This window comes from Chelonoidis abingdonii, chromosome 10 (assembly GCF_003597395.2).
Source record: "Chelonoidis abingdonii isolate Lonesome George chromosome 10, CheloAbing_2.0, whole genome shotgun sequence".
NCBI classification, from domain to species: domain Eukaryota; kingdom Metazoa; phylum Chordata; order Testudines; family Testudinidae; genus Chelonoidis; species Chelonoidis abingdonii.
Window position 1 is genome coordinate 42,255,760 of NC_133778.1, and position 26,418 is coordinate 42,282,177.

The 26,418-nt window shown below is 41.1% G+C and overlaps 1 protein-coding gene across 1 annotated transcript in view; it reads left to right on the forward strand.

Moving 5' to 3' along the window:
• LRP2 (LDL receptor related protein 2) overlaps positions 1 to 26,418 on the forward strand; it is a 207,185-nt gene that overhangs the window by 154,753 nt on the left and 26,014 nt on the right. The window contains exons 54-68 of the mRNA XM_075070134.1: positions 96 to 273; positions 1,360 to 1,556; positions 3,412 to 3,657; positions 5,446 to 5,574; positions 6,777 to 6,896; positions 7,517 to 7,633; positions 7,920 to 8,036; positions 9,540 to 9,677; positions 10,618 to 10,740; positions 11,962 to 12,090; positions 16,177 to 16,308; positions 17,995 to 18,126; positions 19,319 to 19,462; positions 20,324 to 20,489; positions 25,684 to 25,812. Of these exons, the coding sequence (XP_074926235.1) occupies positions 96 to 273; positions 1,360 to 1,556; positions 3,412 to 3,657; positions 5,446 to 5,574; positions 6,777 to 6,896; positions 7,517 to 7,633; positions 7,920 to 8,036; positions 9,540 to 9,677; positions 10,618 to 10,740; positions 11,962 to 12,090; positions 16,177 to 16,308; positions 17,995 to 18,126; positions 19,319 to 19,462; positions 20,324 to 20,489; positions 25,684 to 25,812 (2,197 nt within the window). The remainder of the gene's footprint in view (positions 1 to 95; positions 274 to 1,359; positions 1,557 to 3,411; positions 3,658 to 5,445; positions 5,575 to 6,776; positions 6,897 to 7,516; positions 7,634 to 7,919; positions 8,037 to 9,539; positions 9,678 to 10,617; positions 10,741 to 11,961; positions 12,091 to 16,176; positions 16,309 to 17,994; positions 18,127 to 19,318; positions 19,463 to 20,323; positions 20,490 to 25,683; positions 25,813 to 26,418) is intronic.

A 26,418-nucleotide genomic window follows, 5' to 3' on the forward strand; every position in this document is an offset into this window, starting at 1 on the left:
ATAATATCAATGCCTTCTGTGCAAAAGGAGACTATTGCAAGGTCTTTCTGTTTATGGGAGTGTGAAGTATGATGATTATTCTTCCATTTTACTAGTGAATAATCCTTGTGGTACCAACAATGGTGGCTGTTCCCATCTGTGTCTAATAAAAGTTGGAGGTCAGGGTTATTCTTGTGAATGTCCCAATAACTTCATGGTGGTACAACTTGGCAACACTGCACACTGCCTTCCAATGTGCTCCAGCACCCAGTTCCTCTGTGCAGACAGTGAAAGGTAAGTCCTTGCTCAGTATCTTCTTTTAATATCTCTTTAAGGATAACATTTATATCTAAGGCTAATTTACCTGGAAGGCTTGAAAGTATGTAGTAAGTCTCCATATTGTGGGTTCTGGGGTCTGGTGGTAAAGACAAGGCCAGTTCCACTCTGACTCCTGTGCTGGCAAAAATTTCTAGCAGAGTCCTCCTTTCTGGCTAACGGGATGAGCTCCTTATTAATGCGCTTGCTTTGTTGTATCACATGGCTAATTCAGTAAGGACTGGGGTGTTAGTCATGCGTTGCTCCAGGGGCCTTTTCCCAGTGAATTCATGAATTATGAATCTGCTCCTATCTTTTCTACATGCTGTGCAGTATGTTTGTTTCTGCTGTTAACTGATTAAGTTATTCTGGCTGCCAGTGGCCCATAGGGTCCATTCTGGCAGCAAGGGGTCAGCTGGTGCGGTGACACAGCCATGGCCATTTTCCCTGGCCACCCCTACGTGGCAGGAGCCAGAATTGTGGGGACAGGCATAAGGCTTGCTATCCTGGCTCTACACCACCCCAAGACTCCTGTAGGCAGGTGGGTTTTTCCAGTGGCCCATTCTGCCAGGCTTAATGCTGCCTCACACGGGAGCACCCATTGCTTATATGGCTAGGTCACTGGTAAACTTATGCACTTAATAGAATTCTCCATCTAAATTTCAGATCACTTATGGAAATGTATCTTGTTCTCTGTCTCTCTAAGCCTATCCAGCTAACATCTGGCTTGCCTAGGTGTCTGAATGATGAGTCTCAAGAAAGCCCAGAGTGACAGTTTGCACAAAAATACTGCAAACTTGAGTCCACATTAATTTGCCGTGAGCCTGTTACAGAGGTTTCACCATCAACATCTGTTACTGGCAACACCATTTTGTGGTATATTTTGTAATCACATGACAAATGGCCTCATGTCATGTAGAACTGAGGCTCAAGAAATATCTGAAGCCAAATGTTGCAAGATGATTTGTCACTGGCAAACGCTTGTCCACAATTGGTCCTTAAAGGGATGGCTGGACATCTGTAAAGTAATTGCTTCATCGAAGGAAATTTATTTTCTCTTTGTAGGTGCATACCGATCTGGTGGAAATGTGATGGGCAGAGAGATTGCAGGGATGGCTCTGATGAACCGCCGACTTGCCCACACCGATATTGTCGTGTTGGGCAGTTCCAATGTAGTGATGGGAACTGCACTAGTCCCCATTTCTTGTGTAATGCTCTGCCAGATTGTCCTGACAGATCAGATGAAGATCATGTTCTTTGTGGTAAATGTCAGATAATTATTCTTGACACATGTGTAGCACTTCACATGTTCAAAACATTGTGTAAACACTAGCCATTTAATCCACATAAGCTGCCCTAAGAGGTTGGTGAGAATCATGATCCCTATTTTACAGATGTTAGGCCTGATTTTTTGTTGCCTTGCACCTTACATAGTCTTTTACCCCAGTGCAAAGTGATGGTAAAAGGGGTGTAAATGCTACCAAATCAGAGTGGAAATGTTTTACACTGACTTTGCTTCACTTGCACCAGTGTAAGATACAAGGCAGTGGAAAATAGATCTCATTGTGTTTTGCTCAAAGCAACGCCATGAGGTTGAACTTGTCTGCATGGTCCCACAGTCCAGACTTCAGTGGTGTGAGCTGCAGCGTGCACTAACTAAATCGTGCAAACTAAAAGATACCTAGTTTGTGTTCACATTGTCCCATTTCAAACAGGACTAGGTTAATGCAAATTAAGTACCTTTTAGTTTGTGCTAGCAGGAGCTAGTAGGGCAGTTACCGCACAACATCTTCAACAAACAACTCTATGTAGACAAACCCTGCGTGTTAGAGGCAGGATCAGAACTGAAGATTTTCTAACTCCCGGCTCAGTCCATCAGACCATGCTGCTTCTTACTATAATCTGCATCTTTAAACAATGAAAAAAATTATTTCACATGAAAATTGCTCAAAATGCAATACACCCAGGCAGACAGTTTTGGAGAACTGAATGTGATGGAATTTTTAAAAAAATTGTTGGCGTCTAATTATAATTGTGAGACAGTATATTAACAATTTTTAAAACCCATCTTGTTTCATGTGCTTGTGTCTAATTAGAACGCTAATTATTCTCTTCTTGTAAATAATATTACATTGGGAGTTGCAGTCTGAGCAGTGAGAATGAAAAAAGGAAGTTGTGTAGTCATATAATTGATATTTTCACTGACTTCCATTAGCATATAATAGTATTTTCTGTAATGTCATCATAATTAAAAGAAACCTCAATTTTACATGAATTTCAAACAGTCGAGCTCTTAAGTAAGGCACAAGAGATTATTAAATATGTAAGATAAGAAATTGACAGCTGCATATTGAGTTCACATATCTCTATTTTATTGGGTAGAATACAGATGATTTTGGGGTATATCACACAGTTACCTAAGGGGGAAAATGTACTCTAGAAAAGCTAGAAGTGTTGAAGTTTGCAGAAATCATGCTGTGTTCTTTCTTCCTGGAGGAAGGGATTAGTGTGCATGTAAAAGGGGCAGTGGGAGAAGTATCCAAACCATGGAGGCTGGAGATTAGTGGAAAGCCAAAGTGAATGCCCCAGCTCACAGGCTAGCACTTAATGTGACTCCCACTCTGCAAACATCACAAGCCTCACCAGCCGGACCCCTAACATTGACTTCTGCTCTGTGACTATGCATGAGTTCCCTCTGAGGAAGATAGAAACTGTGGATCTAAAGTTAATGGTGCTCTGAGCAGCATGAACTTGTGCCAGGTGTCCTGGTGTGCAGCGTGCTGGTTTAGCAGGAGAGTATGCTGGGTGGAACTAGAGTGGTTCCTCTCTGGCCCACTGTCATGTTGTCATTCAGGTGCCCTTCTTTTTTCTCCCCAAAGGCTCTGTGTTGTATAGTGCAGTATTTTAGAGCTGGGTGAAAGCAGCCTGTGGGCTGTAGCCACGCAGGATTAGAAGTCAGTGTCTCAACTGGACAAGTAAATTCTAAGTTCAGATTGAGTTACTAGCATTTCCTTAATATGCTATGATGACATAATACAGATTCAGTTCCCATAACACTGAAGGGCTAGATCTTTCCTATAAGCGTCACCAACCTCATAAAAATGTGTATTCTTTCAGCTAATCACCAGTGTGAGACACATCAGTGGCAGTGTGCCAACAAACGCTGTATCCCAGAAGCCTGGCAGTGTGATAAAGAAGATGACTGTGGGGATAACTCAGATGAGGATAGTTCTCACTGTGCCAGTAGGACCTGTTCTCCAGGCCAGTTTAAATGTGACAATGGCCGCTGCATCCCTCAGTCCTGGAAATGTGATGTGGATGATGATTGTGGTGATCACTCTGACGAGCCGTTCCACGAATGCAGTAAGCCCTAAATCAGTGGCAGCTGTCTACAGTATAGCATGATAGGCAGAGTGAATGGCATTGCTTAATTTTCAAGAGGTTAGCTTTTGAGGCGATATGAATCCTACAAACTGACTGCTAAACTGCAGTAGGTAACTGGCACTGCAACACAGCACTTCGTGACTTGGTAAGAGAGTCTCATGAGATACCAAGCAACAAATACTGCAGGGGGAAAAGGTCACTAAACATCTATGAGGTTTTTGAATCAATCGTGCGTTTGTAAAGAACTCAGAACCCAAGCAACATGGTTTGTAAAGAACAGATCTAGCCAGGCAAATTTGATTGTGTCTCTTGCCAGACTGGTAAAATTAGCAGATGAAGGGAAATTGACAGACATAATACACTTGGATTTTCATGAATCTTTTAATAGAGTTGCTCATAAATCTCTTACTTTCAAATTTAAATCTTATTGACGTGGATATGAACACAGTCGTGTGGGTGAAAAAACATCTGACAGTTTGTGAGTAAAGGGTTATGATAAACCACAAAATGTCAAGTTGCAGGGAAGCTATTGCGTTGGGTGCTCCAGAGATCTGTGCTAGGCCTGGTTTTCATCAATATTTGTTTAATGATCTGGAAGAGTGAGTAAACAATATATTAATGAAATTTACAAATGCTACTAAATAAGGAGGAGTTGTGGGTTTCTGGAATGACAGAGAAATAATAAAAAAGCACCTAGATAGAAAACAACAAATTTAAATGAAATTTAGCTTGGAGAAATGCAAGCTAATAGAACTGGAATAAAATAGTCTGAACAGCAGCAGTCTGAAAGCTGGAAAGCAGTAATGTGACCTACGAGTAATAATAGTCAGCAAATTGACAGGGAGTTTGCATGCAATGAGACAGCTGAAAAGGCCAGTGCAGTGCTGAGTTGTATGTTTAAGTACATCAACCCTTACAGCAGCGTGTAGAGCACAGACACTGCACACCCAGCCAGCATGGATATAAACAGTGGTTAGATGGTGAGGTGTAGCCTTAGGCAAACAGAGTACAGACATACCAGAACCATGAGGTATAGATCCTATGTGGCTCTCCACATGCCCAAACAGTGTCTCTGTCTACACTGTTATGTTAGCAGTGTAGGGTCGCACTGCTGGAGCTCACCACATTGGAAAGCTCTGGCAGTGGGGAAAGGTTCTGGCAAGGGGGAGGCAGTGGGGAGCTGCCAGAGCCCTTCCACACTGCCTCCCTGCTAGGGCCTTTCCTTACCACAGTAAACGGCTCCAGTAGCAGGGAAGCCAAGTTCCCTCCTGCTGTGTTTCCTGCATTGGGCACAGCTACTTGCCATCCTTTACAGAGGGCTGAGCCTAATGGCTCAATCTAGCCCCAGAGGAGGACATGATAAAAGTTAAATATTTGAAGAATAGTCATCAAGGAAGGAAAGAAATTATTTAGTGCATGAAGGAGCAGGTATAACTCTGAAATGAGATGAAATTAAGAAAGGGGAAAGTTAGTCTGATTATCAGGGAAAACTTCCTGATGGTGCCTAATGGAAATAATTGCCCATGCAAAATGGTGGATACCCAGTCACTTAACATAAAAACAGAGAGGACAAAATGCTGGTAACTGTATAAGAGGACTCCATTGTGCACCAGCAGGGAGATGGGCTATTTGACCTGGCAGGTGTTTTTTTCAATTGTTGACTTCTTTTAATGGAATTAGTTCTCCGTAAAACAGAAATCAGATGTTTAAGTCATGAGCATACAGAAGTAATACAATGTTCTTTGACAACTCTCTCTTGTGTTTTAGTGGGTCCTGCCTATCGGTGTGATAACCACACAGAATTCAGCTGTAGAACCAATTACCGCTGTATTCCACTGTGGGCGCTATGCAATGGGTATGATGACTGCAGAGACAACAGTGATGAACAAGGCTGTGGTAGGTGTAGGGAAAAGCTTTTTTCTGAAATGACGTATGCGGCGAATATTCCTCCACGCTATAAAAGCATCATGAAATTCTTGTCAGTGATAATTAATATGCTTGTACTTCTTTCATTTTCTATCAGTCCATTTCACTGATATCCATTTGCATGGAGAAAAATTCTGTGGACAACAATTCACTATAGGTCATTGTGTACCTCACATGCTATACCCCCTGAAAGCTAGATTATGATGATTATTGTACTATTTATTATTGATTGTTGATTCTCTGCTTATTACTGAATAAAACAGAGGGAAATATAGTTTCCTGCTCCCGAATTTCACATATAGGAACACGCATGAGAGCTGTGTTGTTGTAGCTGTGTTGGTCTCAGGATGTTAGTGAGACAAGGTGGGTGAGGTAATATCTTTTGTTGGACCAACTTCTGTTTGCTGAGAGAGACAAATTTTTGAGCTTACGCATGAAAGCTGTCATTCAGTTTTCTTTTTGCATATTTTCAAAACTGCTTCCAACTGTCAATTGGGCATACACTGTACCAAAATCACTAGTGTTGAGGATTTATGATGCTGCAAGAGTTGTTTTGAGACCTTTTGAAATGCTACAAACTAAGTTTGCAGGCCATGAGTTCACAGCATCTACATCAGAATAACCCAGGGAAAAACAGGTTGTGGCAGTCTGGCCTACAGTGTACCATATGGCTTTCAGCTCTGGCTGTTTGTCAGTAAAGGTGTGTGCCACGCCAAGAGTCACCAGATACATACCCATATACACATACCCATTTTTCTTCCACCAAATCGTTTATTCTGCAGCTAATATTTGTTTCTGTCGATGCTGGTTGTTTTATACTTTCCTCTTCTGAGAGACAGTAGAATTGTTGTTTCGCACAAGTAGGATATAGGATGGTTGTTTTAGGACTCCCTGGCTCTGCAGTCCTTGTGTTGGGATTCTAGAAAATGGGTATGTCCAGAAAATTACTGTGAAAGTGTAAAGTCTCTTCCTGAGCATTCCCCTCCCAATCCTATATCTTTACTTGATGGGATGTTTCCTAACTGCTTGACTCGGTTTATGGTATGGAACTCTACCCTAGCCAAAGCATCCTATCCTACTCTAAGCATCTCTCTACCCTGTCCAAAGCATATTCAAGAGTATGCTAATGTATGCTGGTTTATTGTCTTGGTGACAAATTATGCGCTTTGCAGAGGAGATGACTTGCAATCCTTTGGGAGATTTCCGCTGTGATAATCACCGATGCATCCCGCTGCGCTGGAAGTGTGATGGAGATAATGACTGTGGAGATGGGTCTGATGAGAACAACTGCAGTGAGTTGTCACTCCACTCTCATGATATTTTAGTATTCCTTGCTTTTCACATATAGCCTCCTATTTCTTTGGAAACTCGGGCATGTTGTTCTTAATTGCAAGAGTTCAGTTGTTCCACTGTGTAGTCTGTATTATTGCTGCTGAGCCATTTGGAATGCTGTTAAGAATAACCTCTGTATTGTACAGAGGTAATGGTAGTTATAATGTATGTGAAAGTATTAGTCCCGATTTCCACTAGAGTTTAAGGGCTCAATCCTGCACGCGCATGCGTGCGCGCATGTGTGTGGGTAAAAACATTTCCCTGAGTAAAGAGTGCAGGATCAAGCCCAAACTGAATTTATTATTTTCTGATTAGGAGATGTAATTTCCTCAAGATAAAAATGACTCTTGGGTAATGTAATAAAACAAAGCTTGAGATGAGTTAACCCACGGCACTCTAGAGAGACATGAAATGTTTACTGTCACATAATCTGTATGCAGAAATATCAACTTGCCATTTTAATGATTGTTTCACATCTCACCCTGCAATCATTTTGCCTATTTTAATGAGACAGGCTTGGATGTTTAGAGTTACAGTTGAGTGACTTCACATGTTCTTTGCACTTGTCTTTAAATCGAAGGCCCTCGCGAATGCACAGAAAGTGAATACCGTTGTGATAATTTGCGCTGCATTCCTTCTCGGTGGATTTGTGACCATGATGATGACTGTGAAGACAATTCAGATGAACGTGACTGTGGTGCGTATTGATTTTTGGGTGTCATTTCATCATATTAGAAACTAAAGTTTGAAATCATTCTACAAAACCATATTTTACATCAAAGAGCATTAGTGAAGCAACCTATACTGCACTACATTATTTACCTTTATTTGGAACAGCATATGCCACAAATACTATGATACATTTAGATAGTGTGGATGGTGAATACCCAGTTTTTAATGGTATCTCTGTCTATGAAAAATATCCACTTTCATCTTGTTTTTCATGTGAAGACATTTCACTAATCATTTTGGAATCTTTTTAGAGCTGAGGACATGTCATCCTGGATATTTCCAATGTAGCAGTGGGCATTGTGTTGCAGAACGCTTCAGATGTGATGGAAGTGCAGACTGTCTTGATTTCTCTGATGAAGCAACTTGTCGTGAGTTTAAAGCATGTGGTGGGAATTTATGCGGGAAGAACAGCACATAAGACACACTTTAATTTTACAGAAACTTACTCTTTATTGTCTGTTTAATACAACAGACAAAATCCTGAGTGGTATTGAATATCTGCCACTCAAATGACTTCAGTAATAATTCAGGAAAAAATGTAATACATTGAACTATTTTTTTAATATATTAATGGATTCTCAGGTATTCCACTGGCAAATTATGAATAAACCTGCTGGAGAGAGTGATGCCCAAGAAGCCCTGCTCTTTGCAAGGATGGGCTAGCACAGTGTGTGGATTTTGTTCTGTCCCAGCTACGCTGCAAGACAGAACGGCTTTTTAAACATTTCAAGGCCTACTCTACTGTAACAGGCTAATGTGGCTGATTTTATAATGTGCACAGGGCCTTAGATGGTCTCATTCCTCTTCCCTTCCCCCCACTATCAATGAAACAAGGGAAACAAAGTGTTTTGCTGTTTGTCGTCTCCAGTCTGGATTTTGGCTCTGATCTCTACACTGGGCTACGTTTTAAGATCATTTGGGAGTTGCAGCTCATGCAGACTGTGACTGCTTCCTCATTAAGCGGTGTTTTTTAGGGGACATTTCACACCTGTGCATTAATAGAGCTATACTGGCTGCTGGATGATTCCCAGGTGAAGTTTAAGGTTTTCATCTATAGAGCCCAAATGGTTTGGGGCCTTGGTACCTGGGATAATGTCGTTCTTCTATGCTCCTGTCACAGCAGCTGTGATCATCCTTCCAGGCAGTTGAACTAGAAACCGTGGATTAAGTGGGAAGGAGGAGAGTCAGGACATTTTCAGTGATGGGTCCTATATTCTGGAGTTTATTTCCCAGCATATTTGGTCCAACAGAGGCTGGATTAGACATCCTTTGTGGCATGCCGTAAATCACATATTTTCCCTGGGAAAGAAGATTGCTGGAAAGCAACTGATGGGCTGTAGAAGTTGGTGAAAGAAAAATGATTTGGAGAGTGGTTGTTTGTGTGAGGTGAAGGAGGGGGAGGTCCATGTATGGTCTCTTGATCTTGTGAGTTGTTGTTTTCAAATTTTGTATAGGATCAACATAATTGGATGGACACTTTATCAGTGTGAATAAATTAATAATTAATTATCTGGTTAATTCCCTGACCATTCACCGGGCGTGCTGGATAAAATTTGTGTAGATTATATTAATGGATTGCTGGTGATATACGCAAACAGCACCAGTAAAACTCACACCACCGTATTGTGGTTCTGAGGTCTCTGGCAGTAACTTTAGTGTACTATTTAGCTTTGTAAAATCTTAATCTAAATTAATCAACATACTTAGCCAGCGGCCCTCAGCCCTTGCAATCTGCTATTCCTGCAAACCTTTTATCCCTCTTCTTCTGTAGAGAAGAGGATTTAGAAGAAATAATGACCTAGGAAATGCCTGAATGTTATTTCAGATCAAGCTAACTTGTTTATACTAAAAATCAAATTTCTTTTCACCAGCAACACGCTATCCTAATGGCACATACTGTCCACCTATGTTGTTTGAGTGTAAAAACCATGTCTGTATCCAGCCACATTGGAAATGTGATGGTGACAATGACTGTGGAGATGACTCTGATGAAGAACTTCACCTTTGCTGTAAGAGAGAAAAATTAAATAAAAATGAACAATGTTGACTCCATTAGTAAAACTACATAATTACAATCATTAGTGGTACAGAAGTAAGAGGTAAATCATAAATATGTTCTTTTAACTGGAGGTTCTCATAGGTTTTGGTAAAGAGAGCCACCAAGAAAGTGTTGTTTCACATGAAGCATGTTTAAATTCACTTCATACTCTCTCTTGTGGTTTTGTTTCACGTGAAGCATGTTTAAATTCACTTCATATTCTCTCATTCATTGTTTTCCAAGCATCTAAATATGCATCTGTAAAAGAGGGGAGAAATCAAATGATGAGAGACAATCCCTGTAGCAATTAGAAATGTGAAGAACAGGCAGCATTTTCAAGACTGGGTGCCTAAAATTAGGACCCTAAACTGAAATTTAGTGATTTTCAATGGTGCTGAGCATCCTCAACTCCCATTAGAGTCAGGGCATGTTCTTCAATATGGATTATGGGTCCTAAATTTAGGCACTCAAGTTTGGAAATTTTGACCAATACCTATGAAAAAGATATGTTACATACAGCTGAGGCAGCCACGACAACTGCATTTATAAATTGGGTGGGCTTTTCATGAAATGATTTCTGGTGTTGTCTAGAAAGCTATAGAGCACAAACTAGCATTGTGACTACTGCATTATATTCCCTGCAGTAGTGGTGAATGTTTGCTGTCTGGGATACACACTACCTTTTTCAAGAAAGTTGATTATCACTATGTCATAAACACAGATTTTAGGTGATCTTTAAACAAACCTAATTCAATGCCCTGTCCGAAGAATATGTTTACTTTTGGCCTGGAAGACTAGTGCTTTTTAAAATAGAGGCACATGGTAGCCGAAAAAAGTGACGTATTGCTTTGATGGATTGTATGCAGTAAGTGTTTGCATCATACTTGCTTATTTGATATACTTCATTTCAGTGGATATTCCCTGTGAACCACCATTCCGTTTCCGCTGTGAAAATAATCGCTGTATCTACAGTCACGAGCTGTGCAACCAGGAGGATGACTGTGGAGATGGAAGCGATGAGAAAGAGGAACACTGTACGTTTACACATGCACAGCCAATTTTATTCAGTAATTAGTAGCTTTATTTTCTAGTAATCCTAGACTCAGACTTCCATCAATGTACGGTATTTGTAATGTTTAATAATAATAATGAAAACCATCAACATTGAATAACAAAATGAAACAAATATTTTAAAACTAATGTTCTGCAGGAAACGAATTGAACTGTGGTTATTATAACACAGAATATTTGCAGCATATAGATGCAAGTATAGGTTTAATGGGTAACAATCCCGCCCCCAGCAATAGTATGCCCACAGTATGCCATAAGCATGCTGATAAATCAATATAGTCTGAAAAAAATTATCAAATTATATTTTTATGGTATAGTCTATTTAAAATAATGAAGAAGAAAGAATTGACAATTCAGTAATGGTCAGGGTGGCAAATGTTCTTGAAGTTGTTTTGAACACACTTGTCTCTGAATTCTTACCATTGTTATGCATGTCTCAACAATATTGAGTCCTGAATAGTGCTTATCGGGATATTAAGTGTTTAGGCCCTGATGCTGTAACTAGTTCTGCATGGGTAGACTCCTGCACTCACAAGGAACCACACTGATTTCACTGGGGCTCTACACATGAGTCTGCCCATAAAGAATCAGTTATAGCATTCGGGAATTAGCACCTGTAATAATAGATACATTCTATTATATATCTTTATTGTACAGTGCAAAGTTCTGCTCCCAGATATATTCACAGTACCCACTGACTCGATGGGACTTGCATGTGCACGTTTCATAGCAGAATTTGCCTCCAAGCTTAAGAATATTTATTATTTACTGACTTTTTAAATTACCCAATGTCATGTAATTGTAATAGCATGTTGTATATGCTAGAATGATCTCAACTAAACTAAAATATCAAAGACTCGAGTTAAAGTATAAAATATAGAGATAAAAGATATTAATACCCTTGCCAAAGCAAGAAGTTGAATCCACTGTTCAGTAGAAAATGTGTAACAAAAAGCGTTTATGAAATAGCCCTTGTATGTCTGTAGAAGGAGGAAGTCTGGTTTTTGAGATGAGGCACAGGACTGGGAATCGGCAGAACTATGCCACAGACTTCCTGACTCACGGGATCAAGTTATTAAACTTCTCTGTGCCTCACTTCCCTCCTCTGTGAAAGGAATAATGCCTAACTTGTGGGTTTTGGTAGGCTATGTAGGTGACAGTAGTGTGTGTCTTTTGAATTGTAGGTAGAGAACCTACCCCAAGACCTTGTATGGCTGAAGAATTCAAATGTGGTAATGGAAACTGCATTCCTCTACATTACGTGTGCGACAATTATGATGATTGTGGAGACCATTTTGATGAAATAGGCTGCAGTAAGTAACAATATTGTCGTTACGCAGTGTAGTAGTAATCAGTACAATTGAAATAAAAGCAGTTTTTGAAACAGAAATAATAAACATATAGTATCAACTAGAGCTAAAATATAATCCCTTGGAACAGCTTTTTGCTTCTGTTATCTTATCACCCGCTGCATATCTTTCCAAAACATTGTCATTTGCAAACTAAGAAACTCAGTGTCCTGAACTGTGCAAGTTTAGGCTAAGAGTCTTGTGCTTCTGTCATAAGTAGATAGGTAAGGTAAGGGTTAATTTTCTTTTACTGTTAAGGGTTTACAAAGGGAACCAAACACCTGACCAGAGGACCAATCAGGAAACAGGATTTTCAAAAGGAAGGGTGGGAACCTCTGCAAGGTTTTTGGCTTTTTTCTGGGTCTTTTTGTTTTCCTCGGCTGTGAGAAAGCAAGCTTTTCTTCTAACTCCCTCTTCTTTCAAATCTTCTCCTAAACATCTGTGAGTACAAAAAGGAAACAAAGTAATTCGGCTGTGATGAGCTTTGTGTTGTATTTACAGGTGTGTTGATTTGCTGGACTGGTTTAAACCGGGCTATCTTTTAAATCAGACTGTTTATTCATATTTTCTTATAAGCAAGAGCCTGTATTGAGTTTCTTAATGCAAGATTATTGTTTTGTATTTTCTTTCTTTTTATATAAAGTTCTTTTTTAAAACCTGGCTGAGGTTTTTGGGGTTTCTCTGGTGAGGCTACAGGAAGGGGGGTTGGAAAATCTCTTTATATTAGCTTTACTAGATTTGAATGCATCGCCTCAGGGGGAGGGTGATTTCCCTCTTTGTTTTGCCTTCAAGGAGTTAAGTACTGCATCGCCCAGGCTCATCCAGGGAAAAGGGAGGGGGAAGCGGGGGAGCAGATAACGAGGAGACAAGGGGGAAGAGCTTGTTTTCCCGTTGAGATAGGGAGACCCAAGGGATTTGGGTTCTTGGGGTCCCCCCAGGGAAGGGTTGGGGAGACCAGAGAGAGGGAAAGGGAGTCAGGCCCTGTAAATTCCTGGCTGGTGGCAGCGAGAATAGATCCAAGCTGGGTATAAGCTTGGGGAAGGTTCACAGTAAACACTCAGATGCTGAACTCTAAGTCCAGATTTGAGACAGACGTTTAGTACAGCTTCACAAGAAGCAATTTGGTCTTGTTCCAAAATGGGATATGCTGTGGAGGTCAGAGCAGACCCTGAACTGCCATAAATTGTCATAGCTCCTCGGAAGTCAATAGAGCTAGGATAATTTTCACCAGCTCAGTACCCATCTCAGGAGAAAGTGAACAACTCATCTCACACCAGCACCCTATTGGCCAGTGCTCAGATTGAAGTCACCTCCAGTTATCAGCCTTCTTAACAGTTTTTCACAAGATGACAGAGACCTAATCAGGAGAGTCACTGCAATGTGGAAACCTTGTGTAAACTTTGTGTGATAGGGAGTGCAGAGAGATCCTAGAGGAGTCCACCCGAATAAAGCATTTTGATTGCAATAGGCAGACATCTTAGATTCCTAATTTGAGTATTCACTTGTGATTTCAGTTTGTCAGGTGTTTATGGCTTCAGGTGAAAATGTGCCAAATGATGCACTGGGGATTAAAACCTAGTATGGTCGCATATCACAAATAACTCTCAAACTGCTAGCATGGTCTTTTCTGCATCTCTATTTCACATCCTGCATCTCTGCATTTTCTGTAGCCTGCATCTCTATTTCACATCCATCCCAGTGGACTTTGAGTAGTGGAAAATAATTATGTGACCTGATGAAAATGTAAAAGTATAAGAAGGATGTGAAATGGTGCAAATCAGACATTTTGCTGGCATTCAGCCCAGTACTGTTCATGGGCAGACATGAACTCAAGCCAGACTGATGGCAGTTGGATCCTTTCCAGCTTCGAACATCAGCATTAAGCAGAGAGAGAATAAATAACACTAAATAGTGCTATAAACCTAATCAGGATGACAAATATCTTTTGTTTTGTGATGGGAATAAAAGATGTCTAACTTTAATTGCAGATATAAATTTTAAATATGAATGCAAAGGGACTGTGTTTGTGTGTGTGTGTATATATATATATAATGTATATGTATATAAAGATGTGTGTATAATTATTGTAATTAGCATTGATATATAGTTGTAGGACATAAACAGTTAATTGAGTTAGTGAAATAATATTTTGGCATAAATCTGCATCCTTCTTCATCTTGTGTCAATACACATTTGCTATTTAACTGTTTCTACTTATATGTTATAGATCTACTTGCTGTATTTTCTAAGTGTCAGAGTAATTTCTGTAAATGTGTTGTACTTTACCAGTTTAGCTATATAGGTTCTAACTGCAATGGCAAAAGTACCAGTTTTAGCAGCTGCTGTACTATATCACATGTGACACTTCTCAGAGGTACCCAGGGTAAGGTGCCTTGCTACCATCTGCTCTTAGTGTGAAGAAACATTCTCTGTGCCTGCCATGGGTCAGCTCCCTGACTCCACCAGCCACAGGCAACACAAACACTCTCCTCTCAGCCTACGCAGGCTCTGCTGTCCCACTGTAGGTTGGTCATAGGCACTATCCAACCCGTGAGTGCCGTCCCCTTGCCCCTCCCCCAGTGTCTCACTGTAGCATCCAACCCTGTTCTGGCCATTCACAGTAGTCTCAGATTTGCTGGTCCCAAAGAAGCAGTGCACCCCAGCTTACCAGGATCACCTTAGATCACTGCTTCATTTACACACAGCACATTAGATATGTTTATAGTGAAAACAAGTCTAAGTTTCTTTAAAAGAGACTAGAGATAAGAGAAGTATCATGTAAAAGTACTGGAAACAAATAGTTACATCTAAATTAAAATCATAACGTGTTATAGATCCTAGACTTAAATAACAATAATAATGAAGTTTAGCTCACCCAAAGTCTTTGCGGTGTTTTCCAGTCAGGTTGGCTGTGACCCTCCTTTTGTAAGACAGAACGTGCTGACAGTTTGTCTTCTTGGTGAAGGATCCAGGTGCACCTCAGGACTCCCAGTTATATCCCCAAAATCCGTTGTCTTCACTTGTAAACAGGATACCCTCTGCTGTTTTTGTATTTTCCTGCAGCTTTCCTCCCTTGTGATTTCATAATCTCTTGATTAGCATCAGGCTCAGTAATACAAACAGGTCTTCATTGTGATACATACAATGTACAATACACTCATGACCAGACAGAGATATGTGTCTGCTAGCCCCTACCTGAAAGGAACCTGTCTAAGGCATGTCACCTCCTGGTGACCTGCCTTTAACTTCCAGGCTTTAGGAACATAATTTCCAGTGTAATTGTATAGCTTTTAATTATTATATGAGCGTACATTTTGCAGTGATTATGGCGAACAGCGGACTGCTGGCTCTCAATAGAAACCTCATAGCCAGCCTTTGGTGAATTATTATGCAGATGCCTGACCCAGGGGATCCCTGTAAAACCCCATGCATCCTCTTTGTGTCCTCTGCCAGTTGGCACTAGGGGTCCCTGTGTCAGAGATCCCTTGCTTCTTCCCATGTGAGGCCTGATCCAAAGGCCACTACAGTAAATGGAGTTCACTGACTTCAGTAAAGGTTGGATCAGGACTTACATGAAATAGGTACCCACCCTAATTCCAAAGTACAGCTGAAATAGGTCTATATCACATGTCAAAGGAATTTAGCAAACTTTCTGTTTGGTTGTGAGATGGGAGGGAGGTGATGGTTGTAGTGAGGCTGTCAACCTATCCAAATCCCTGGAATAGTTGCAACTGCTTTGAACTGGTGTCTGATATTTTATATCATTCCCTTTAGTGCTGTGTGAGGCTGGGTGGGTAATGAGGTCATTCAATATGACAGCGTCATGATCCCGCCTGAGAGTTTCCTGACCTCTCTGTCATTAGTAAGTAGTACCGTGGCCAGGGAAATCCCTGAAAGACCTTCATGTCTGCTGAAAGTTTTTTCTGAGGAGGAAAGAAGAAGGCCAACTTAATATTGGAAAATTGTTTGCAAATAAGAGAAAATAATGGAAACTGTAGCTCTCAATATAATTTATGCTTTTCCAATTATAATTATTTACATTCTTTTCAGACTCAGGAACTGGACGAACTTGTGCTGAAAATATCTGTGAACATAACTGTACCAACTTAAGTGGAGAAGGCTTTATCTGTTCCTGTAGGCCAGGGTACAATGCCAGTGAGCTGAACCGGAACTCCTGCGATGGTATTTTCAATATTCTATTAATTTTCTCCATGAAAGATGTTCAATTTAGTTTTGGTACAATAATTTAGATGTAACTATTCATTATCGCATGCAAAGGGGATTTTTGCACTTCACTGGACCTTTTCTGACACAGATTTGGTGGCTGAAATATATTTTCTCTCCCAGAATTTAGGCCCCGGTACAGCAAAGAACTTAAACCTATGCTTAATTTTAAGCATGTGAGTAGCTCCCTTGACTTTAATGGGAGTGCTCAGATGTTTAAAGGTAAACACATTCTTATTTGCTGAATTAGAGCTTTATGGCTTGATCCAGCTGCATTGAAATAAAGGGAGGGCTTTCCACTGACTTAAGGCTAGATCATATCTGAGTTACCACTGTCAATATTTAGCTTCTGCTCTGAGAAATTCACTAACTTGCTTGCAGTGCAGTTCTACACTGTTGCTCAATAGCTCTGTTCCCTGTGTAGTTAGTGTAATGTATCCTTGCTTTACAGATGAAAATAAATGTGTATTGCTTCTTACTCTACCTAGTGACACAGACCCAGGCACATCTAAGAGCGAGCGAGTTGGATTCTAGTCTGTCAGTTCAGTCTAAAGAATTGTTTATTAAATTCCAAGAAGGGGGTTTGCACAGGTATACACTGAAGTGGTGCTGAGGACAGCATTTGGCCCACAGAACCTTTAATGCTGGTGACGATGTGCTCCGTGGAAAGAACCTAGCCGGACTCTCAGTCCCAGACTGACAGAACAAACATTAGTGATACAAGCACACTGGATCTGGAAATGACTGAGACAGAATAAACGTGGGAGCCTGTGATGTCATTTTAGAATCAATTAACAGGGCAGAGCACATCACATCCTGGGGGTCTTGGCATGTGCAAGGCCAGATTAGAACAATCTAAGGCCCTAGACACACCCTGACATGAGGCCCCTTGTGGGTTCATCCTCATATGGCCTTGCCCCTGCTCTAAAGTCCTTCCCTACCCCTTGGAGTGGGAATGGTGGTGTCCTTTCCCAGAGAGGCAGAGACAGAGGCATGGGGCCCCTTTGTCTCCACCCACCAAAGCAGCTGCAAAGGCCCTTCCCCTGAGGAGGAGCAGAGGTCCCCCAGTTTATACACCAGGATTCGGGTGAGGTGGGCTGGGGCCACTCCACACTTTTCTACCTGCCACACACAGCTTCCTCTTTTGGGATGGAGCTGACAGTGAGTCCTAGTTGTTCACACGCTTCCGGCCATGCTGCCCGGCGGGGAATGTTGCCCAGTGCGGTGCAGCAGCTCAGCAAAGTGGGACAGAGCCTCCTCCCCTGCCAGCCGCCGACCGGGTAATGTGCTGGGATGGGGCAGCAGCACTCTCCCAGGTCCCAGGCAGCTTTCAGCCATGCTGCATGGGAGGGGGCACTGCCCGGCGTGGTGCAGCACAGCGGGACCGAGCCCCCCTCCGCAGGTAACATGGGATGGGGAAGGGGCCGGATGGGGATAGCGCAGGGGCCCCAGGCTGGGGGTGGGATGGGGAGGAGTCATGAAGGGTGCTACGTCATGAGGCCATATGCCCCTCTTTGGTTGGTGCCCCCTTTGTGTTCCATCCCACTAGTTGCCCCAAATCAGAATGTTGAAATTATAAATGTGACTAGTTCAGCTAAGGAAACAATTAAACATGAGATATTTTCTCTCTTCATTTGTGTTTAGATATCAATGAGTGTGAGATCTTTGGAACCTGCCCCCAGGACTGTAAGAATTCCAAAGGAAGTTACGAATGTTTCTGTGCTGATGGCTTTAGGTCTGTGGGTGATCAACAGGGAAAACAGTGTGCTGCCAATGGTATGTTTAACTGACAGCCTGACTGATTGCCGCCTGTGAAAAGCAAGCTGACTGTAATAACTTTAATGAATGTAGACTTCCCCGTTATAACTGGGGAAAAAAATAAAAATCTTTTTGTGCAGCATTAGATTCTGTCTGGTTTACGTACATCTTTGTAACCTTGTACATCTTTGTGCAGGAATGTAAATACTCCCTCTCTGCTTCCATTTGTAAGAATTAAAATAATACCCACTTCTTGCAGGTATCTGACTTGATAAATACTCTAAAATATTTAGAGGGTGCCTGCTCTGCACTCTCCTTCCTCCAGATTTCCTGAAAACAAAAGACTGTCTATGTTGTGGTTATCAGCAAAAGGCAGCTGCCCATTAGCTCCCACCCCCAAAGGATTTAGATTTTGTAATCTAAGTAATGTATTAGAAGAAGACAGTTGTGTTAGAGTGGTGCAAATCAAAGACAGTTTGTTGACGGATCACCATTTATTGTTGATGGACTGATTAACACAAACAGGAGGATTTATAACTCCAAGCATTAGTCTATCTCTTAGGTTAATGTCAGCGTGACAGTCATTGAGTAGGTTGATTCTTATTTCCTTCAGAAAATGAAAAAGAGCTGGAGAAAACAGAAAGGAGGGCTGAGAATGGAACAGTAATAATATATGGTGATTGAGGTGGGGTTATGCTCTATATAAAAAGATACTCAGAGCTTCTAAAGGCTAAGGGATAAATGACGAGGTTGTGGTGTATGGAGTTAAATAACATAGCCTTACAAAGAGGAAGCAAGGCACCCTTCCTGTTTGCAGTGAGAATTTTTAAATGCTGAAAAGCCAAGGAGTGTGTAAGAAAACTTATTAAAAAAATAGTTTTAAAAGTTTGCAGGTTCAGGCCCTTGGACTGGAAACACTTACTACTCGCGTTCATGCTGATTATGGTGAGGGAGTGCATTGATGTCAACAGGACTAGTGATGGTAGTTAACACCAATCCTAGCAATAAGCAACTGTAGGACCAGTTTTGTAGACCCAAAAGGGTTGGGTATTTCAGATGATTGTCCAAGTAAGTCTTTTTTCTGTCAGGTTCTTATCCAAACATAACCTCTAAACCTTTAATTTAGGTTTGATCGTGGGCAATTTTCACCTGCTTCCCTTGTGAGAGTAGTATTGAATTCAGAGAAGTAAAATCTATTGTTGCTTTCCAGGTAACCCACCGTTGTTGCTCCTGCCGGACAATGTGCGTATTCGGAGATACAATATCTCATCACAGCAGTACTCTGACTACATTGATAACCAGGAGCACATCCAAGCTATAGACTACGACTGGGATCCTGAGGGGATAGGCCTGAGTGAGTATATTTGAAGCTTTCATACTTAACTGTGCATTATATATTTCAGAACTAGTGTTAGTTTTGAAGGTTAATTTTTGAACTAGATTAGTTAACAGTCCTGGTGGTGTGGATGTGTCCTTCAGCTATACGCCTCCCTCATACCTATCCTCTCACACCCTGTCAGTTCTTTAACTGCATCTGGTCAGTGAGTTTTGGTTTGTTCTGTTATCTCTTTCTTTCCCTTTCATTTCTTACCCAAGGACATTGTGACTTTTATGACAGGGTCATGGCTGGCCCTTACTGTGTGTACAAGCATAGAAGGGTGCAAGAAGCCCCTCACCCTGGCACCCCCAACTTCAGGGCTGCTCACAGCTAGTTCCTGCACTCTTCTAATCTCAGCAGGGCTTCAGGACTACAGTAGTCTGCACTCATGTGTCTCTCCTCCACCACCTCATCCCTAGGGGGGAAAAGGCTGGTGAATCCTTATGTTCTGTCATATGCCACCCTACCAGTGAACTCATCCTCTGCCATGTGTAGCCCCTATATGGGCTCACAAGATCCTGCCTGACCTAGTCAATGAAATAGACATCGGAGGTAAGGCACTGACTCTTGCAAAATGTGGCATGGGATCTTTAATGATTTCAGCTGTACGTCTTATCCAGTGTATATTTTAGACTGATGGTTTTAGAGTTAGTGCAAATTTTCCTATATTTTGCATTTTCATTGAGTGCTATCGTGAGATTCTCACACAAATAGAAATATGTTAAATTGGTATCTCATATACCATAGTTATCTCAGCAGGGGTAGGATCTTCCAAAAATCAAGTAAACATTTCAAATGACTTCACAATGAAAATGATAAAATTTGAATTTTTTGTAGGTATTGTATATTACAGCATTTTGGGACATGGCTCTGAGTTTGGATCCATCAAACGTGCTTATCTCCCCACATTTGATGGCAGTGGAAACAATCCTGTGAAGGAAGTTGACTTGAATCTGAGATACATAGTTAGTCCTGATGGTCTAGCTGTGGACTGGGTTGGGAGGTGAGTAAACAGAAAAGTTAGGAATGTTACACACCTGAATATGGTAAGAGTCTGAGATATTGATCACCAGTTAGACATGTGAAATCCAGTCCTTTTGTCTTAGACAGGCATGCATGAGGGATGAGAAATATGGTGCTAGTCTTGCATCCTGCACAAGCCGTTCTCATGCTGGAGATGGGAGGTCTCAAGGTGGCCCAGATGAATGCACTTTTATACGCACTTTGCTTCTTTGATCAGAAGCAGCATGTGTCTCAATCTAACACCTGTTGCTAATTGCATCATATGTTCTAGCTAGCTGCCTGGGCACTGCACCTACTCCCCAACTGGCATATCAGTCATGCTTCATTAGGATAATGGTGCACGCGTCACTATGTTTGCTGGATATTCTCCCTGGCATTAAATTAAGAACTTATGAAAGAACTTGCCCTGTGGCTTTTGCAGAGGGAGGAGGCTCTCAACCCCTTTTCTGTCTGTCTGTCTTCTGTTTGTCTAGGCTCTTACCTGGTTCTACCACCATAGTGTCTGAGTGCCATCCAAAACAGAACAAAGGCAAGAGTTGAACATAAACTAGAATTATCAGAGAGTACTAGAACGTTAAGTGTGTGAAAGCGTTTCCTTTTCTTCCTTCAGCTGTTGGGCTAGAGAATTTAGTTTTTCACTTAACCCTGAAGGTGATGAAGTCTGCAGTCATTGTTGCTCCTCTGGAAGAGAATTCCTTGGCCTTGCACCAGTTATGGAGGAAGCTTGACCCCTCTGCTGTTATGAGATTAACTGCTGAAGCTGACCTTTTTGTTGTTCCTGTGGGATGGAACTACTGAAGGAGGCTGTGGTCCTGAGTAGGAGGTGATGTTTTAGGTAGTTTGATCTAACGCCATGGAGTGCCTTATGGGTGTAGGCAGAAATCTTAAAATGTACCCAGTGTTCTGTGGGGAGCTAATATCGTGAGTGGGGTACAATGTGCTCACAGTAGCAAGATTCATTTTTGAGATGGGCTGCTGCATATTGGACCAGCTGAAGTGTTTTAAGGCTGGTGCAATCATTCCAAGTATGGGGAGGTGCCCTTTGCCAACCTGGGTGTGACAAAAGTCACAGTGACCAGGTCAGTAAGAGACACAACCTCTTGTTATCTACAAAGAGATTGGCAGCACTAGCTATTTCGGCATCCAGAAACAGTGAGGAGCCTGAAAGCAACGCCCAGCCAAAGAAACAGCTTGACTGAAGACAGACCCCCTTAATGGTGGGAGATAGCACAGCAGTGATTATTTCTGTAAAATGGTTCCCTCTCCCCTCTGGCATCACCTTCACCTTGCTTAGTTTTAGCATCAGTCCGCTGCCTTTCATCTGCTGGCTGATCTCACCCAGGCACTGAGATCGCTGAGTATCAGTCTTGCAAGTGAGTGAAATTATTGTGCTGAGCTATTCATCTAAGTAGTGTGGACATTTGACTGTTAAGTTTCATAGTTTTTTCCTAGTAGTTCAGTCAAGATGTGGTGATAGAAGCACAACATAGTGAGCGGTCTGGTAAAGTGAGGAAGAATTGCTCATTACAGCTCTGAGTTCATGGTCTGAGACAAAGGAACTTGGCCATCTCACTGCTTTCCCATTATGGGCAGTGGAAGGTCATCCATCAGCATGACTAGTGTTGTTTCTAATTGTACATGCTAGCCTGGCACCTGACTGGGGGAGACCTGGATATTGGTAGTGGATGGGCATACCTGGAGACAGCCCTTTTTAGCTTGTTGGGTCTGAGTTACCAGTGTTGAGTCAGACTTTCTGTAGTTCTTCAAAGCCTCTTGTGTGAGTGACTGATGATTTTAGAATTAGTGCAAGGAGAAAGGAGACAGATGTTTCCAGTCATGAGCTTGATGGGTGGCTCCTGTTGCTCTGCCTCCTGGATTGGGTAATATGCTCTGTGAAATAGGTTGGCAGTTCCTCATCGCATGTTGTGTTGTTTACCAGGGCAGGGTAACACAATCTGGTTGGACGACATGATTTTACTACCCTGAAAAATTCTGTTGGTTCTGACTCAATGGCTGAGGGGAAGAATTATCTCTTTTCTTCCACCATGGGTGTGTGATAGCATTGAAGAAAACTTCTGTGTTGAAAGCCTTAGATTTACACTGTCAGCCTTCATGTTCTCTTACTGTCTGCTTTACCAATGGCAGATCAACCTGAGAACCAAGGTTATCTCTGAGGTCAGTAGGGGCTGGCTGCATTTATGTGTCAGTATCTCCACAGTTGTGAGCAAGTGCAAACAACATACTGGTACACACACCAGCAGCCTGTCTGTCCTGGCACTGGATCTGTATTAGGATTAGAGCAATGGTGAGAGATTTAAATAAAAACCCGCTCGGTGTATACTTAGGGTATTTCTACATGCCATGGGAGGTGTGACTGCAGTTTAGGCATGTATACCCATGCAAACTTTTATCTAGCTAACCTGGCTAAAAACAGCACTGGAGATGTGGCAGGACAGACTGTGGTGTGGGCTGCACAGGCCTGTCTGGAACCCTGGATAAGTACTCTCCTTGCTAGTCCGTGCTGGGGTATGTGCCAGCACATCCTCACTGCTGTTTTTAGCTGCGTTAGCTAGATTAAAGCTTGTGTGAGTGTGCCTACCTGAGCTGTACTCACACCTCAGACTGCAGTGCAGACATACCCACAGGATCTATACACTGAGATGGGGGTCACATCTTTGTGCCTCTGTTTCCTCATCTGTGAAATAGGAATAATAGGGCTGTCAAGCAATTAAAAAAATTAATGACAATCACATTGTTAAAGAATTATAGAATACAATTTATTTAAATATTTTTGGGTGTTTTTGACATTTTCAGATATATTGATTTCACTTGCCACACAGAATGCAAAGTGTAAAGTGGTCACTTCATATTATTTTTATTACAAATATTTGCATAGTATATTTCAATTCACCTAATACAAATAATGTTGTGCAATCTCTTTATCATGAAAGTTGAACTTACAGATGTAGAATTATGTAAAAAAAACTGCACTCAAAAATAAAACAATATAAAACTTTAAAGCCTACAAGTCCACTCAGTCCTACTTGTTGTTCAGCCAATCACTCAGACAAACAAGTTTGTTTACATTTGCAGGAGATAATGCTGCCTGCTTCTTGTTTACAATGTCACCTGAAAGTGAAAACAGGTGTTTGCATGGCACTGTTGTAGCCGGCGTGGCAAGATATTTACGTGTCAGATACGCTAAAGATTTATGTGTCCCTTCATGCTTCAACCACCATTCCAGAGGATGTGTCCATGCTGATGACAGGTTCTGCTCGATAATGATCCAAAGCAGTGCAGACCAACACAAATTCATTTTCATCATCTGAGTCAGATGCCACCAGCAGAAGATTGATTTTCTTTTTTGATGGTTCAGGTTCTATAGTTTCTAAATTGTAGTGTTGCTCTTTTAAAACTTCTGAAAGCATTTTCCATACCTCATCCCTCTCAAATTTTGGAAGGCACTTCAGATTCTTAACCCTTGGGTTGAGTGCTGTAGCTATCTTTAGAAATCTCACATTGGTACCTTCTTTGCGTTTTGTAAAATCTGCAGTGAAAGTTCTTAAAATGAACATGTGCTGGGTTAGGGTTAGGGTTATAGAGACTGCTGTAACATGACATATATGGCAGAATGCAGGTAAAACACAGAGCAGTAGACATATAATTCTCCCCCAAGGAGTTCTATCACAAATTTAATTAACGCATTATTCTTTTAATGAGCATCATCAGCATGGAAGCATGTCCTCTGGAATGGTGGCCGAAACAGGAAAGGGCATATGAATGTTTAGCATATCTGGCGCGTAAATACCTTGCAGTGCCAGCAACAAAAGTGCCTGTTCCTCACTTTTAGGTGACATTGTAAATAAGAAGTGGGCAGCATTATATCCTGTAAACGTAAACAAACTTGTTTGTCTTAGCAATTGGCTGAACAAGAAGTAGAACTGAGTGGACTTATAGGCTCTAAAGTTTTACGTTGTTTTGTTTTTTTGAGTGCAGTCATGTAACAAAAAAAATTACATTTTTAATTACATTTTCACGATAAAGAGATTGCACTACAGTACTTGTATGAGGTGAATTGAAAAATACTATTTCTTTTGTTTACCATTTTTACAGTGCAAATATTTTAATAAAAATAGTAATATAAAGTGAGCACTGAACATTTTGTATTCTGTGTTGTAATTGAAATCAATATATTTGAAAATGTAGAAAAACATCAAAAAATATTTAATACATTTCAATTGGTAATCTATTGTTTAACAGTGCGATTAATCACAATTAATTTTTTTGAATTAATTGCGTGAGTTAACTGTGATTAATTGACAGCCCTAAGGAATGACAATACTTCCATACACTCACAAGGTGGTGATGAGTCTACATTGGTTCAGAGAGAAGGCATGGTACAAGTGCTGAATATTATTTTGTTGAATACGTGATCTTCTCTGAGACAGCTAAGAAGATTAACAAAGGTATTACAGTAAAGAGTAGCTAAATCCAAGGAAGAGCAAACACTGCTCTGCACATAGGATCAGAAAATTTGTATATCAGGTACGATACTTAAAAATTCATAACAAACCTTGTTTCCAAAAATGTTTTTGTTAAAAGACAAAAATGTAAAGTGGAGCTGTGGCCGCATCAACCCAAACAGATGCACTCACAAGATTAATTCAAATGTAAATTAATTTTCAGTTTTAATGAATCAGCTTTCTGTTCCCAGAAGACTATGGCATCTGTGAAGATGCTCATTAGTTACCTGCAGTGCCTAAAAGTAACAATAAAACCTCACAGTAGGACTTTTATCAAGGTTATCTGACAGGAAACAAGGCCAGCTGTGGAAACTTCTGCACAAAGAGAAACCTAGTTAACCTTGTAGGTAAGGGCCGCTGAATTCTGCATCTAAATTCAACAGTGAGGTTTCTGTGGCACTGTGGTGAAGCATATTGGCAGTTCTACCATTCAACCAGTGCAATATTCCTGTATTAGTTATACTGGCATTAAATAAATGTGATTTTACAAGGTCCCAATGTTTTTTTAATGTGTCAGGTTTCTTTTTCATTTGAATACTGAGTGCTGTAAAAAACAACAACAAGAAACATATTAAAAGATAAACAGATTTTCTCAGCCCTATCCCCAGATATAACATCTTAACCTTCTACAGCATTTTGTGTTTAATTCAGGCATCTTTACTGGACTGATGCTGGGACAAATCGAATAGAGGTAACAAAGCTAGATGGACGGTACAGGAAGTGGCTTATTTCCTCTCTACTGGATCAACCAGCAGCTATTGTTGTGAATCCCAAGCTTGGGTAAGCATTTCAGGACCTCAGGGAGTTCTGGAAAATAGCACACAGCAAGCAAGACAACAATAGAACAAGAACACAACAAAAATCTATAAGATTGCTCAGTAACTGAAAAGACTAAGGCTACATGTTGCTGTTGATGTCCATACACATTTCTGTCCATATCTTGACTGCAGGGAATTTTTAAATAAGGGAATGTATTTCAGGGCCAGATTTCAGGAGGGGTCTGGTTTGGTGTTACAACAGGGGCTCAGAAGTCAAACTGTCGTGTCTCAAACTGCAGAGCCTCAACATGTGACACTGACTCCTTAACAAACCTATTAAAGATGTCTTTCCTATAACTCCTCCTGCCTATCATATTATCATTACTCAAGAAACAGGAAAAGCTGCGGGGATATCTTTCCATTTATTCAGACTACAAGAACCAAAGAAACATCATCATTTTCCTTTTTTATTATTTGTTTTGTCCTAACCAGTCCCCATTTTGTATTCAGCATCACACAAGACACATAAATAATGGCTGATCCAGCAAAGCACAATTCCTCTCCACTTCTTCTCTTCCTCTGTGGGAGAGGGAGTAAGTTCCTTCTACCCTTTTCGGGTGTAGCTTAC